The sequence below is a fragment of the Acinonyx jubatus genome, chromosome A3 (genome assembly GCF_027475565.1).
Source record: "Acinonyx jubatus isolate Ajub_Pintada_27869175 chromosome A3, VMU_Ajub_asm_v1.0, whole genome shotgun sequence".
NCBI lineage: Eukaryota > Metazoa > Chordata > Mammalia > Carnivora > Felidae > Acinonyx > Acinonyx jubatus.
In genome coordinates, this window is record NC_069388.1 from 118,060,345 (window position 1) to 118,076,224 (window position 15,880).

General features: G+C 54.6%; 1 protein-coding gene across 1 annotated transcript in view; it reads left to right on the plus strand.

Annotated features, from left to right (window-relative positions):
- The window catches only part of DNMT3A (DNA methyltransferase 3 alpha), a 100,848-nt gene that overhangs the window by 18,506 nt on the left and 66,462 nt on the right, over nt 1-15,880 (plus strand). Inside the window, exon 2 of the mRNA XM_027033331.2 lies at nt 8,021-8,256. Coding sequence (XP_026889132.1) covers nt 8,194-8,256 — 63 coding nt within the window. The 5' untranslated portion in view covers nt 8,021-8,193. The remainder of the gene's footprint in view (nt 1-8,020; nt 8,257-15,880) is intronic.

Here is a 15,880-nt window from a genome sequence, read left to right on the forward strand (position 1 = left end):
CCATTACTGCGAGTTTCAGAGATGCCCTGCCTCCAGGTACAGCTAGATTCTCGGGGGCCTAGACAATGACCTCAGTGTGCCATCCCTCTGTCTTCAGCTCTTTGTTCTCAGGCAAGCCCTCCCCCGCAGGCAGCCGCTCCTGACTCACATCCTACCCTGTAGCCTTTCCATTGCACCACCACGGTCCCCGGCGGCCTCCAGTTGGCCCCGCCTGGTCACGTGCTCACTCTGCCTGGAGTGAGTTGTGGGGTCAGGACAAATACGCCCCAAGCCCCCTGGTGGGGAGGGGTAGATAGCTGGAAACAAGCAAAGTCCACAAGGGGAAAAGTAGACTTTAGACGGAGGGGGAGGAAGGGCCTGCCCCAGAGATGGTCTATGTTTTTCAGCGATGCAGATCGAGCACTTGCGATGGAGTGGAAGGGGCTCTTACGATGATGACGTCAAGATTGTGTTGTTTTTTTAATTTTTAAAAAATTTTTGTTTATCTTTGAGAGAGAGAGCGTGAGCAGGGGAGGGGCAGAGAGAGAAGGAGACACAGAATCCAGAGCAGCTCCAGGCTCTGAGCTGTCAGCACAGAGCCCGACAGGGGGCTTGAACCCACCAACCGTGAGATCGTGACCTGAGCCGAAGTCGGAAGCTCAACCGACTGAGCCACCCAGGCGCCCCGGGATTGTTTTTGATGGAGAAAGGATTTAGGTTTGGGGCAATTCTGGTTTTGTTCCTGGAAGAGAATCGTTCTGCGCAGGCTCTTGTTGAGGTGACATAGCGGGGTGACGGTCTCAGTGCTGGTGGGCGCAAACCTGGAGGGGAGACTTGGGGTGATGAGCTGGGGAGGTGCTGATGGGGTTGGGGTTGGTGAGGAAGGTGGGGACGGTGCCGGGAACGGTGTGGTGGCAGGCTGGAGGCGGGGGGTGGGGGGGCAGGTGACGTGGCAGGGATGGCTCAACTGTGGGTGTTCGGCTGAGGTGGGCTGTTGAATGAGCCGGTGTTGCGGTTAGGGACGTGGGCAGCCATGGCGAGCACAGATGCACTTTGGGAGGAATGGAAGGGACTTGCAGCACCCTGGGCAGGGGCTGTGCTTGGTGGAAGTGATGTACAGGGAGGGATTAGACACGTTCGGTGAGGGGTGGGGTGGGGGAGCAGGGAGGGAGGCACCCCTTTTATAGCTGGTGATGGAACTGTGTGTGGGCGTGAGGCACTGGTCATGGTCATGCTGTGGGAAGTGATGGTTTCACAGAGCAGCAAGGTAGAAGGGCTTAGACGCACTCGTAGAGGAGGATAGAAGCCAACGCCAACCAGTGGTTGAAGTTGGGAGGTAAGCCCTCTTGCCCTTCCCTATTCCCTCTTTAAAATAATTGTGTTAATGTTTATGTATTTTTGAGAGAGAGACAGAGACAGACAGAATGCAAGCGGGGGAGGGGCAGAGAGAGAGGGAGACACAGAATCCGAAGCAGGCTCCAGGCTCCGAGCTGGCAGCGCAGAGCCCGATGCGGGGCTTGAACCCCCAAACCGTGAGATCATGACCTGAGCTGAAGCTGACGCTTAACCGCCTGGTTAACCCAGGCGCCCCATAACATTCCTGTCTTATTTCCTCACAGCAGTACATATGCATCACGTAAGAAGTCAAGACTAACATCACTTCACCAAAGAGACCCTCCCACCCTCTCCTTCTCAGAGGCGACCACTTTTAGCTGTTTCTTCTAGCAATTTTGCATCTCACATTTCTGAGGCATGTGCATATTTTTGATTCTTCCATTTTAGACATTTCCCATTGATTTCCTATTTAGTAAGTAGGCATGCAGCTCCCTTACACGGCCAGCCTTTCTGCTCCTAAATAGTTCTCGTGGTAGGGCATACTATTAACAGTGCTCTTTCAAAAATGTTTTATGCACATATGAATGTATGCGTGTGTATACGTGTCATAGGCAGGATATTGCCACGTCCCCACCCCCGCCAAGAGGGACGCATCCTAATCCCCTGAACCTGTGGATATGTTACCTTATGTAACAAAAGGGACTTTGCCGGCAGGTCTGATTAAGTTAAAGATCTTGAGATGGGGAGATCATCCTACATTCTCTGGGTGGGTCTAGGGTAATCGACAGGGTCCCTAGAAATGAAAGACAGAGGTGGGAGAGGCAGAGGAGATGTGATTCTGGAAGCGGAGTCAGAGTAATGCGGTAAGAGAGAGCCTGGCCGTTGCTGGCTCTGACGATGGAAGGGACCATGAGCCAAGGAATGTGAGTAGCCTGTAGGAGTCGAAAAAGTCGAGGGAATGGATTCTCCCTAGAGCCTCCAGAGAGGGGAGTGCAGCCCTACCAACATCTTGATTTTCAGTCCAGTGACAAGAACCATTTTGAACTTTTGTCTCCCAGAACTGCAACATGACACATTTGTGTTGTTTTAAGTCATTAATTTTGTGGTGACTTGTAACAGCAGCAACAGGAAATGCATATATATACACACACACACACACATATATATACACACACACGTATATATATATATATGTGTGTGTGTGTGTGTGTGTGTATATATATACACACACACATATGTATACATACCCACATGCATTACATAGGTGTGTATACACACACACATATTTGTTAAATCAACTAATGCGTCTGTATTCACAGCTAAGCCTTACAGTCTACTGCAATCATTTTCTTTTTTTTTTTCCACTGAAGTTAACAATGATCTGGTTTCTGCATCTGCCTTATTTTCTTTGTACCTTTTGCTAGTTGCTGCCTCACCTTCTAATAGCTGTTGGTGTGGCTTTCCATAGGGCAGTCACATCAAATATTACATGTTCCAGACCCAGTTTTCCAGTTCTTGCTGGAAAGTTCTTTCCAGTTCTAGCTGTGTGGCACGTTGTGGCTGCCATTCTGTGGCTTCCTTTTGTGGTCCTCCGTGGCATTCCCTCTGCCTTCTTTCGGGTCGAAGTTCCTGTTTCCTGGATCTTGCCTTCTTCCTCTTGTCTGGTTTACTCCCCCTTTTTGGAGCACATCGTCCAGGACAGATACCTGTCAATATCCGAATCCGTTCAGTTCCTGAGTTCAGATGGCAGAGTGGGAACAGGGAGTGACACCCGTAGTCTTGTCGGATTAAAAAGACCGTTCGATGGTCAAGCGCATGGCAATGACAGCAGTCAACAGGCCTGAGGCTTAGGTGACGCTGCTTTGATCCGAACAATGACCCTCGATGGCTTCACCTGGCCTGTTTCCACCTCAATCCCGGAGATCCCCTTCCCTTGTCTCGTGTGTCTTAGAGGACATCTTCCTGTGTTCCTGAGAAAGGAGCGTCTGGAAAATATATCCTTCTATCACACGTAAATGATGACGAGGCTGCGTAAAGAATTCTAACGGGAGAATTATTTTAAGAATTCCAAAGGTATTGGTCCTTTGTCTTCTGGCTTTCCACATTACCGTTGAGCGATCCGAAGCCATTCTGCTTCCTGGACCTTTATATGTCACTTTTTCTCCTGGTCTGCAAGATCCTCTCTTGATGTCAGTGTTCTGAGATTTCACGGTGACGTGCCTTGTGGTGGGTCTTTTCAACCAGGTCACTCATGTCTCGGCTCTGGGAAATTCCCTTGAATTATTTCATTGGTAATTTTCTCCCGTTTTTTTTTGTTTTTGTTTTTGTTTTTGTTTTTGTTTTTGTTTTTGTTTTTGTTTTTGTTTTTCTGTAATGCCTGCTTTTCAGATGAAACTTCCAGACCAGTTCTCAAGCTCTCTTTCCCGTCCTCTCCTATTTCCATTTTTCTCTTTGGAGTACCTTTGTGTTGAGTTCTGCATCTTGCTAGCATGACTTGTACCTTCGGCAAACCTGTTTTGTTCTCTGAGTGTTCTCTTCAAATCGCGCCACGTTCTTGTCTCATGAACGCGGCGTCTGATCTGGGCCTGAAGTCTAGGTTTTCCAAGTTGTGGTTTGGTTTGGGTTTCTGCATTCTCGTCTCTGTCTTCCAAGTCAGAGGCTTCCCTCTGACGTCTACTGGTCCATGATGGTCCTTTACAGGATTAAGCACGGGGGACGAACAAGCGGATTAGAAGACCTGTGCATGATGCTGGGGCTTGTTGTGCGGCAGACCCACCTGGTTGACCTAAACAAGCCATTTGGACACCGTTTGGCTTCTGGTGGCAGCATCTATGTCCGCAGGCCTATCCCCTCGGACTAATGAGATTCTCCAGAGAAGGCGACGGTCGGGCTGCCAGGGTTCTGGGAGCCCAGTGGGGAAAAGCTGGGGGCACTCGACGTCAGCGTTTAAAATAATCTTCATCTCCCGGATTTTGATATATTACCTTTGCTCTCAGCTGCACCAGTCAACTCTCTGTGCAGAGACCCCTCTGTTCTGTGCTCTCCAGAGAGTAAACCTTCGGACTCCATGGGGACAGGACCTAGGGCTTTTACTTCTTTCCTTCAGTCTTCTTCATTTTCCCTTGTCCGTCCCCCTCACCCCTGGTCTGGGAGATATCTGGTGCTACTGTCTCAAGTGTCTTTTGAGGATTCTTGTCATAAAGCAGGTCTGATCTGATTTGATTTGAGGTTGATTTGAAATCAGTTTTGTCTGAAATTTGGCAATCACAAAGCTGCTTTCCAGACCCCAAAATGTCGCGGGGGTGGGGGTGTCTCCTCTCTGTTCGGCCCCAGCCCGTGACTGTACGTCTTGAGAAACAAAACAAAAAAAACTTTTTACCAACTTGGATTTAGACAGTGGTGAAATTTGGTGTGTATATTCAAAATCCCTGTCCTTTTTCCACAGCGGGTTTGGAATTGAAGAGTGATAATGGTGACTGTGTAGGTTGTGATACCCAGACATTTTTCTGATGGGATTCCTTAAGCATTTAAAAAAAAATTTTTTTTTTTAACGTTTATTTATTTTTGAGACAGAGAGAGACAGAGCATGAACGGGGGAGGGGCAGAGAGAGAGGGAGACACAGAATCAGAAGCAGGCTTCAGGCTCTGAGCCATCAGCCCAGAGCCCGACGCGGGGCTCAAACTCATGGACTGTGAGATCGTGACCCGAGCTGAAGTCGGACGCTTAACCGACTGAGCCACCCAGGCGCCCCTCCTTAAGCATTTTTTAAAGATGTTGCTATACACATTATTTACGGCCACTGTGGACATTTAGAAGTGTAAAGAAGGAAATAAAAGCTGCTTGTCCTTGGTGGTAGGGTTCCTGGCATGGATTTTTCTTTGGTGGTGGTTTTTGTGGCACAGCCCTTGGCACCGGTGAGAAGGAGGCTTTGGCGCCAGGAGCAGCAGAGAGTTGTGCTTGGCGAAGGACCGTCGCCGTGGTGGACACATGCCGCTGGGTTGGGACCGGGGGCCCAGGAGCTGGCCGCTCCTCTCAGCAGGGCTGCTTGAGAGAAGGAAGCTTCCAAGGGCAGGTGGGAAGCGCCGTGTCGAGTCCTGGAGCTTGGCCACCGCCGTGGGCCCCCTGGGCTGTGCGGTGCGTGGCCTGCCTGACCATATGCCAGATGGTTTTAGATGATGCTGGGTGATTCTGAGGAGCACTTTCTGACAGATCTGTTCCATTGAGTAACACAAAGGAACCTACAGACTGACCCAGGTCAGCTGAGTTTGCGGTGAGTTTGTGCGTGCAGCTCAGATACCAGGGGGATATGTGGAGGAAGGGGAGGAGGAAAGAGGTTTCCTTTCCTTTCCGGGGTGTCTGTCCTCAGGGTCAATGCCTTGTGATGTTCCGCTTTTCCCTCCTACTTCCTACTCTTTTCAATGGCAACCAGAGGTTCTCTGAAAGTGTTTTTTTGTTTGTTTGTTTGTTTGTTTTTTCTTGCAGAAGATCCCTGGGTGTTTCTGGGCCTCACGGCAGTGTTGAGACAAACATCTGGTGGAGGGTTATCTGCCTCTTACTTACTTTGTGCCTGGGTCTTCACCGACTCCATTCTGGGGCTCTGGGGCTCCTGAAGTTGTCCCAGCCTTGTCTGCGTCTCCCCTTTGCCCTTGGAGCCTCCAGTAGCTTGGCCGGGAGGGGCTAGAAGACCCCTTGTAGATGACCGAGTCTACCTCGACCATTTCACGGTTGAGGAAACTAAGGGTGGGAAGCCCGAGTCAGGACTAGAACCCACATCTGTTGACTCTGGGTTCAATATTCTTTCCAACCAGATAACTCCCTTATCCTTTTGAAGGTTTTGATGTGGTTGGGGGGGGTGGTGGGAAGGCCATTGGGCATGTTTGTGGTAACAAACGGGGTGTGGGTTTGAGGGGGAATGACTGGCTGATAATGGAGGGAAGCTTTATGGAGCTCTGGGTTGGACCAGTTCTCGAATGGGCTCTCAAGAGTTGTTTCTGTGGGGTGGTATAAGCTGGGGGACAAAGCTTCACAGGCAGTCCCCCCAGAGCTTTAGTGAGAGAGATCTGGATTCAAGTTTCTGCTTTGACTCTAGAATATGGACAAATCCTAACCTTTTTGAACATTAGGTTCCACTGTAAACATGGGATAGTAATAGTACTAGAAGCTCCCCGAAGGAAGGAAGGAAGGAAGGAAGGAAGGAAGGAAGGAAGGAAGGCAGGCCAGCGTGTCACGTGCTTAGCACCGTGTCTGACACTTAAAGCAATACTCCTCCTGCTGTCTGTGCACTCGTGCATTTGGGCAGCAAACTTTCATGGGGCTCAGTACTGTGCCGAGCTTACGTGTCTGCATAGCACCTGGGGTTTCCTTCGGGTTCACCTGTGGGGGCTTGGAGCACCTACAGCCCACTGGGGTCTGAACTTACAGCCCCTCCTGTGCTGGCCCTAAGGAGGCTCCTCCCAGCCCCAGCCTGTCCCAACACACCCTGGGCAGAACCCACCTTCCTGCCGCCGCTGTCCCTGGGGGAGGGGCCGCGCCCGTGGGAGACCCAAGCCTGTGCTTTCTCCAGTGCCTGGTTTTCCAGGGAGCCTTGGCTGGAGGGGGATGGGAGAAGGAGCCCGAGAGGGAGGGGAAGCCCGGGAAGCAGAACGGGAACTGGAAGGGGAAGGGTGTGGGTGGGCCCAGATCCAGCTGCCTCCCACTTTCCTTCTCTTGCCAATCCCCTCCCCGCGGGCGGGTGCGCTGGAGGCCGGGGCTTGGCCCGGTTTCCTCCTGGGGGGTGGGGAGCCCAGAACTCAGTGTCTCCGAGCAAAGGGGGTTGAATCCGCAACACCCCCACCCCGAGCAGAGGCCTGCGGCGGGGGCTTTGTGATTTCACTGGCTTGAGGCCCGCACCTGAAGCAGGGAAGATGAAAAAGCCCCTAAAATCAAGCAGGGTGGGTGCAGAGGGCCCCCTCAAGCCCACCAGGTTCCCCGGGCAAATGGTGCCGATTCGTGGGACTCGAGTGGGGGTGGGGGGGAAGCAGCCTCCCGTCAGCCGTCGCCGTGGCCTTGGCTTCAGCCTCTCCCCACCGGGGCGCCCTCCAGACTGCACTGCAAACCTAGGCCTTCAGCCTGGCCGCAGCCCGAGTTCAACCTCAGCTCTCTCTGGGCCCAGGCGCTGGTCCTAAAGTGAGCTGACATTCATTTCACATCCTGTGACTGCAGCTCACTTCCTCCACGTGGTGGGAGCGGTGTGGGGGCGGGGGCGTGAGGGGAGGACAGATTAGAAGGAAAATGTAGCGGGGCTGGGGACCTCTGGGATTTCCCAGGGGGTGGCTGGGTGGGAGGGAGGGTGCGGGAAGCTTTCAAAGGAGAGAACAGACGTGAATGAAGAAAAGGGAGGAGGCAGGAGGCAGTTAGAAGTCCCAGAAGTGGCGCCCACTGCGCCCCAGCAACGCGGAGGCCCCGGGGAGACTGTTGCCGCCTCGCAGGCAGGAGGTGGCCCTGGGGGAAGCCAGGCAGTACCCTGCCAGCTGAGTCGGCCTCGGTTTCCCCTACGCTCTGGGGTGCTAGTTTGGCCGGAGCTGCTGGTGAGCCTGGGAAGAGGAGTGAGGTCGGAGGAACAGGCCTCACAGGCCCCGGGGCTGAGGTGTGTGGGGGGGGGGGGTCAGGTGGGGCCTGGGTTGGGGGTGCCCTGCCCTGCTGACCCCTCTTGTCTTTCCCCCACAGGTGGAGCCACTGGAAGCCCACACGGCAGGCAGCAGGAGTCTCCCTCAGCACCGGGATCTATGTCTAAGTTCTAACTCTTGCTTACAAAGACCACGATAATTCCTTCCCCAAAGCCCAGCAGCCCCCCAGCCCCGCGCAGCCCCAGCCTGCCTCCCACCGCCCAGCTGCCCGCAATGCCCTCCAGCGGCCCCGGGGACACCAGCAGCTCCGCTCCGGAGCGGGAGGAGGACCGCAAGGTGAGCGGCTGGCTCTGCCCAGGACCCCCTGGAACCCCAAACCCAGGGAAGGGGAGGACCCATCCCCGAGCAGTGACAGCTCTGGTGTGCTGAGCGCTGGACCGCGCAGCTCAGCCTTCGCGCTGGGCGGTAGAGGGGGGTGATGTGCCCCTTCGGGTGATGGCTGGTAGAGGTTCAGTCCTGGTGGTGCGGTGGGAATTTGAACCACGTGATCAGGCTCCAGGACCCAGGCCTTTCACCTTCCTGGTGTCTGAGCAGAGGCTCAAGCCCTGGGTCTGTACAGTGTTGGCAGTCGGCCTTGCAGCGTGTCCCCAAACCCAGATTCCTTTCTGGATTGGCCTCCTACCAGCCCTGTGTCCTCGGGTTGGTCACTTTACCTGTCTTAGCTGCCTCTGCTTCCCCAGGGTATTCGGTAGCTTCTGGGAGGCCAAAGACAAATTCAGGGAGGTTGGTAGATGTGAGGCCGCGTGAGGGCTCCCCCTCCAACACAGGGTGACACCAGTCATCCTGGAGATGGTGATTTCCTGCCCCTCACCCCCACCCCGGGCTCTGAGTGAGTGTCACTTCTGACCATGGAGCTAATGACCTCCTTGTTTTCAGAGCCCCATGAGAGGTGACCTCATCACCCTCTGCTGAATTCCAGGATGAGCCTAAATCAGAGGAGATCCCAGCAGACCAGTAGGGGTCCCTGCTGGGTCCCCACAGGCTGCCTTGGAACCTCACCAAGCCGTGTCCACCTGTAGGCAAAGCCACCCTGAACCCCCAACGTTGGGATTCTGTGTTCCCCCTCTGTCAGTGAAATGGTAAACCCCACCACCACCTTTCTGGGGAAGCTGTGCCAGCCACGGGCCTTTCTGGGGTGTCCTATCTGCCATGCCCTGGTCCCCACAGTTTCCTCTGCCTGCTCCCCTTTTCCTGAGCAAGGAGCGAGGGGTGGTGATGCTTGGTTGGGGGTTATAGTTTGTCCTTCTGGAACTACAGTGGACACCTGTTACCGGGCATGCCCCCCCCCCCCCCCCCCCCCGCCCCCGGCACTCTGAGGAGTGTCCCCTCTGCTTGGCCACCGTCAGGGGCGGCCCTGAGACCCGCTCACTGCTTATCCTCCCCCATGCGTGCTCAGCTCCTTCCTGGGTTTGCTCATTCTTAGAGCCTGTTTCAGTTTTCTGAGTGGTTTCCATCCATGTGGTTCTTGGAAGCAGCCCTTGAAACAGGTGGGGCAAGGGCAGATGGCCCTAGTTTACAGGTGAGGACGCTGAGCCCAGATACTCAGTGGTGGGTCCAGATGAGAGCCTAGTGGGTCAGAACCTTTCCCGCTGCCCCGCCTGCGTCAGTCCTCGTGCGGACACACGCACAGGTGTGCGCACAAAGCGCAGGCACCTGCCTTCCCAGCCTGGAATCCGGCAGAATGCCCTGGTTGGGGGCGTATACGCAGCAAACTGGGGAGAAAGTGCTTGCCGTGGCCCACTGAGCCAGGCTTTCTAGGCGCTACCGGTCCCCTTCTCTCTGACCCCCACAGAAAATAACAGGTAGTCCAGGTTATCCCGTGGGCCTTCTGGGCCACTCCTATCTCGGGTGGCGGTAGACCTACACCTTGCCACCACAGAGTCAGGGCCACCTGCAGCTGGCCACCTGTGCTCTTGAGTGGAGGCTATGGGTAATTTCTTTCCCTCCACCAGCTCTGCTTTGCTCCTCTGTTGGATTAGGTGACCCTGACCTCCCGACGTGGCCTGATGCCCTGACTGGTGCTGACACAGCTCCAGTCCATACACTGGCAGGTGGGGAGGGGCGGGGGGGACAGTCAGGCCGGACTCCTCTTGTTACTGAACTGTGCCACCCTGGATAGCAGAGGCCCTGGCTCCCTCGCATGGAAAGTAGCAGATCAGGCTCCCTGTGATGACAGTTCAAGATCGAGAAAGAGCACTGGACAGAGTCAGAAGTCCCCGGGCCCAGGCCTGAGTACGCCACTTCCTGGAGATGTGACTTCAGGCCATCCGGGCTTGCATTTGCTCAGCTGTGAAGTGGGGATCATGACTCTGGCTGTGCCTGTTTTACAGGGTGGTTGTGGAAGTCAGATGAGGTCACGGGCATGGAAATGCCCTGCAAACAGCAAAGTCTGGTCCAATTATGAGGGATTACGATTGCTATTATTATCTACCCATAGTAACTGTTCTGGCTCACGCGGCAACAAACACACACCCAAGCCCCAGATCCTGGTGCTGATAGAGCGGCCGATAGACGGGGGCTGGGGCATGGCGGGCGCTCCTCCCCAGCCGCCCACGCCCACAGCGCGCATGCCGGCTCACCTGGCACACCTCCCTGGCACCTCTGGGCTGGCTCCCACAGCTCCAGGGAGCCACCGGGGAGGCCGGGTAGAGACACAGCCGCCCACGCTGGCCCGAGAAAGCCAGGCCTGGGGCAGAGGTGCCTTGTCTGCAGAGGGGGAAGATGGGCTTGGGCTGTGGCCCAAGGAGCCTGGCAGAGTTGCCTGGGGCACCTGGCACAAAGGAACTGTTTGGTGAGCCAGAGGGAAGGGGTGTGGCCACGCACTGGCCCCTGCTCCACTGGGCCCCACGCCCCTTCCAGCCTCCTTCCCGGCCACGCCTCCACGCACCTTCCACTTGGGTACTTCCTGGAGCTGCCAGGCCTCTGTTTCTGCGGTTTCCTCTGCCCGGTGTGCCTGCTCCCTAATCTTCACTGCTCCTCTCTGATCAAAGCCCTTGCTTCCTTCTGTCGGCCTTGAATTACAGTTTGTGGTGGACATGCAGTTCTCAAAACGTGACCCCCTAAACCGGCAGCCCCAGTGGCCCCTGGAAAGGTTAGAAATGCAAATCAGAAACTCTGGGGCAGGGGCCCAGCAATCTGTTTTAACTAGCTCTCTAGGGCATGTAGGAAGTACTGGTGTGGATGATATCCAGGGGGAGGGAGGGCAGGGCCTGACTAGCCTAGAGAAGAGGCTCAGGAAATACATAGAGGATAGCAGAGGAAGGGAAATGAGAGGGGTAAGACCCTCCCACAGAACAGCAGCCTGGGGCCTGGGTCAAGCAGGCTGGGTGCAGTGGTGGCTGAGGCAGAGTGCGTATGGCTGGGAGTGCATAGAGGGGTCTGCCCAGCACCTCTTTTCCCTGTGGCCTCCCCTGCCTTGCCATCCGTATGTTAAGGGGGGAGGCTGGGACAATGCAGATTGGGGGGGGGGTAGAGCTCTGGGGTTCTCTCCAGGGTGGGTCAGCTGGGTAGATGTAGCCACATGGAGGGAGGGGGAACTGGCCTTATGGGAGATGTGTGTGGGGCGGGGGGCGCGTCCAACAGCAGGGAGGCCCGGAGCCAGGGTCCTGGCTTGCGGAGGAGCGTGGAGGTGGGGTGTCAGGCCCTGCATGGAGGGGAGGGGAGGGGCAGAGGGAGCAGGAAGGGGCTGGAAAGGCCTCCTCAGTTCCCCAAATATGAATCAGCGCCTGGCCACGCGTCCAAGCCCCAGGCTGGGCCCCCGATTACGCCGCTCCCCTCTTTCTTTCCTCTGGCCTCAGAAACACACCAGCCAAGATGCACTGAGTGCTATCTGCCAGGTGCTACTTTAAGCTCTGTGCTTTGCATTATCTTATTTCATTCTGACCATTGCTCCATAAGATAGGCTGTATTCTTTTCACCCTCCATCTTATTAACGACTAAATGGGTGCTTGGAGAGGTGCGGTCACTTGCCTAAGGTTACACAGCTCGTCAGTGGCTAGCAAGTGGGCTTGAACCCAGGCAGACTGTGCTCTTGGCTGCTGACCACCAGGCTGCCTCCTGCATGAAGAGGTAGAATGAGTGGTGCCTCCAGGGTCCTGCCCGTATTGCTTCTGCTGCAGGGGCCAGGATATTTATCTAGACTGGAAGTCGGGACGGCCAGGGAATGCCTTACTCCTCGTGACAGCGCTCTTGCCCCAGGGTGGGTGTTGGGGGCACTTCATCTCCAGTAAGAATTCACATACAAGTCTAGTGGGCACGATTGTGGGTATGTGCGTGCGCACACACACAGACACTCCAGACACACGCTGGTCAATGAAGACAGGGCTGTGGACACCCTCCTTCTTACCATGCCTCCTTCCCTGCCTGTCTGCCTCCCTCCTGCACCCATTCTCTTTCCTTCTCTTCCTCTCTTTCTTTCCAGGTACCTCTCCAGGCACCTAGCACATAGTAGGGCTCCATAAGTCTGTCAGATGAACTAAATAAACATTCCTGTAAAGGAATGGGGATAGGAAGGTACGAGCTGTGCCTACCATCCGGGGGGGAGAAGCTGGGTGGAAGAAGCAACAGCAGTGGATGCATATTTGTGCTGGGGGAGCACAGTGAGTGTGCCCGTGTGCATGTGTGTCCACCGCTGTGGCTGGGGCTCCCTCCTCCAACCCAAAGGCCTGGCAAGTGCCGACTTCCCTTGGGCACTGACTACTTCCTGCATCCTGGTACACAAACTCAAGGGCACCCTGGGTAGGCTTCCCCTAGCTCCCCTCTCCGTTGTTCTTGCTGGTCCACAGATCTGTTGCCCACTCTGGGCACGCTCTGCCTTTATCACACTCAGATGCCCACACATCAATGCTTAGGGCCGGCTCTTTGCTTTATAATAGTCACTATAGGGGTTGTTTAAATAGCATCCCTCTTAGTTCATGCAGACGGTAACAGAAAAGGTAGCTTTACCTTTACTCTTCAAGAACACAGCTACGACTAAGGGCACATCCGTTTGTAGTTCAATGGAGTCGATTAGATGCTTGGTCACGTAGAGTGGACGTGTGACGTAAACAGTCCACCCCTGAGCCGACTGGGACCCATGTTTTAGGTCCTCTAAAATTCTTTACGTTAGATATGACAGGCGTACCTTGGAGATACTGCACGTTCCTTTCCAGATCCTCAGGGCAAAGAGAATACTGCAATAAAGCAAGTCAAATGAACTTTTGATTTCCCAGTGCCTAAAAGTTACGCTTGGGCTATACCGTAGTCTATCAAGAGTGCAATAACGTGTCTAAAAAATGTACAGACCTTAATTTTGAAACATTGCTAAAAATGCTAGCCATCATCTGAGCTTTCAGCAAGTCGTAATCACTGATCACCATAACAAATAGAATGAAAATTTTCGAAAAATTGCAAGAGTTACTAAAACGTGGCACGAAGTGAGCAAATGCTGTCAGAAAAATGGTGCCGGTAGACGTGCTTGCCACAAACCTTCAATTCATAAAACACGTGCTATCCGTGATGCCCCGTAAAAGGAGGTAGGCAGGTCAAGTTTAGGTAACCTGCAGTCACTACAGTCTTGAGAAGGTGTCACTCGGACTCTGGAGACAGACCTGTGTTTGCGTCTGGAATGCGCCGTGTGACTCAGCGGCATGGCCTAAGCGGGGAAGAGAGAGGTTTACATGGTGTGTTTTTAACACAGGGACCTGACGTGTTAAGTTAGTCTTATGACTTATTTTGGATAACTAGCTAGCTTGCTCTCTACCTATCTACCTACCCACCCATGTATTTATCTACCTGCCTATCCGCACACTGGTGGGGTAGGTGCAATGTAGCCCCAAGGATCTCAGGAGCTTGGGGGTGACAGGGTGGAAAACGCAGGCAGGGTGTGGTGTGGGTTGAAAGTCCACTGAGAACCTGGCATGTGGAAGGAAGGTTATTCCTGGGTCCTCAAAAACAGGCCTGAGGTCCCTCTTCCCTTCATGCATTGAACAGAAGTGACACTGAGGCAAGAGACAGGGAGCCCCAACTCCTGACGGGAAGGGCTGTGGCTCCCTTCAGAAGCTCAGGTGAGGTTCCCCAGGTCCCTCATGGCTTAAATGGTCAGGCTGGGGATGGAGCCCCTCCCTGCCAAGAAGCACGTCCCACAGGGCCTGGGTGGGAACAGCCGAGCTCGGCTTTGCAGAGGAGAAGGGCAGACTGGAGTGGGTATTCCAGGACGTTCGGGAAATGGGGACGATGCCCTTCCTTTCTGGCACCTGGGCCTGGTCGTGCCCTGCAGAGAGCTGCGGGGCAATGAGGGATATTGCTTGTGATCATCCCACTTAATGTCTGCACGCTGTGGTAGGGCATGTAAAGGAGCTTCCTTGGCTTGGCAATTAACTCACTCAATCCCACAACAACCCAGGGGGCATCTCCTCTCGTCACCCCCGTTTTAGAGAGATGGAATGGAGGCATAGGGAGGCTAAGAAACTTGGCAAAGGGTCACATGGCTATGAAGTAGTTTTAGCCGGATTCTCTCCCTCTATAAATCGAGAAAAATCATGCCCCACGTAGCGTTCTAATGCCTCCGGAAAGGGGGTGCCTGGTGGGGTGGGGATGAGATGGAGCGCTATGTAGAGCTTGGGTGGGCTTGGGGTCCACGGAAGGGACACTGTACTGAGGTGCTTTTTTATTTATGTGTTATCTCTCTCTCTAAACTGAGTGCTCTGTTTGCTTATCTTTGTATCCAACACACAATAGGTGCCGGATAAATATTTTTTGAGCACGCCCATTAGCCTGGCCTCGCGTTGGCCTTGAGGCCACGGAGGTTAACCTGCCGGGCTGCAGTGTGTTGGGTATGCTTAGTGGAGTCTCCATTCCAGAAGGCAGTGAGGCCCCATCATGGCACACAGCTTGTCGGGGAGGGCTGCACCCTGGCAGGAGGGCCTGGGAAACCCCAGGCACCACCATTTTGAACCATTTGGGGTTTCCAAATGGCATTTATGGGGCACTGGAGCTGTGGGAACCCCTCGGGGGCATGGCCTTTTGGGAGGGATGGGGACTTCCTCAGTATGTATAATATGAAGCAGACCGAGGGGGCAGTGAATACTTGTTGAATACTGATGAATAATTGGAACAGAGGACTGATAGTTTGGGAGGTGACTGAGATCGTTAAAAGCAAGGGACTTTGGGGGGTATGTGCAGCCATTCCTGGTGCCACCGCGTGGCCACTCACGCTGCAGCCTCGTCCTCCCCACGCGTCCTCCGGCAGCGTGCCCTGCCACCCACCTGTCTGTGGGCCCAGCCTGGGCGTGTGGCACCTGTGAGCACATGTGCGCAGTGTGGTGTGCAGGGTCCTGTGGCTGTCACTCTGCAGAGCTGGGACTCGGGCTGCCCAGAACGGGGCTGGGCCTGGCGGAGAGGCCAATTGGTTCCATTGAATTCCACGATCACAGATGGCCCCTGGAGGCCAGCCGGCCAGCTGGCCAAGGCTGTACGTGCCTCTTGTCCCAAGGGTCTGGGCAAGTGGCTGGCTAGATCTGTCAAGTTCATCCCCTCAACTCAAACACCAACTTGAGACATCTGCTCAACGGATGCTGGGTCGGTAGCATCCTCTGTAAGTTCTGGAGGGAGCACGTACATCTTGCCGGCGGTCTCTGGGTGGGACGTAGATCTCTTTAGGGAGGGGTCCTGTGTCTAGGTGTGAGCCTCCTGAGACAGCTGTGTGGATACGCACATGTGAATGCCAGGGTGTGCCTTTACCTTGGATCGCCTGCACGCTCACGGTTTCCCTGTGACGCACATGGTGACACACATCAGCGGCACGTGGCGTCATAGGGTGTAATGGCACGTGGAAGTGGAAAGACCCATGAGCTGGGCGTTGAAAGATTGAAATTTTGGTTCTAAAGACCTTTTTTCCTGGCTCCCTGATCTCTGTAAGTTA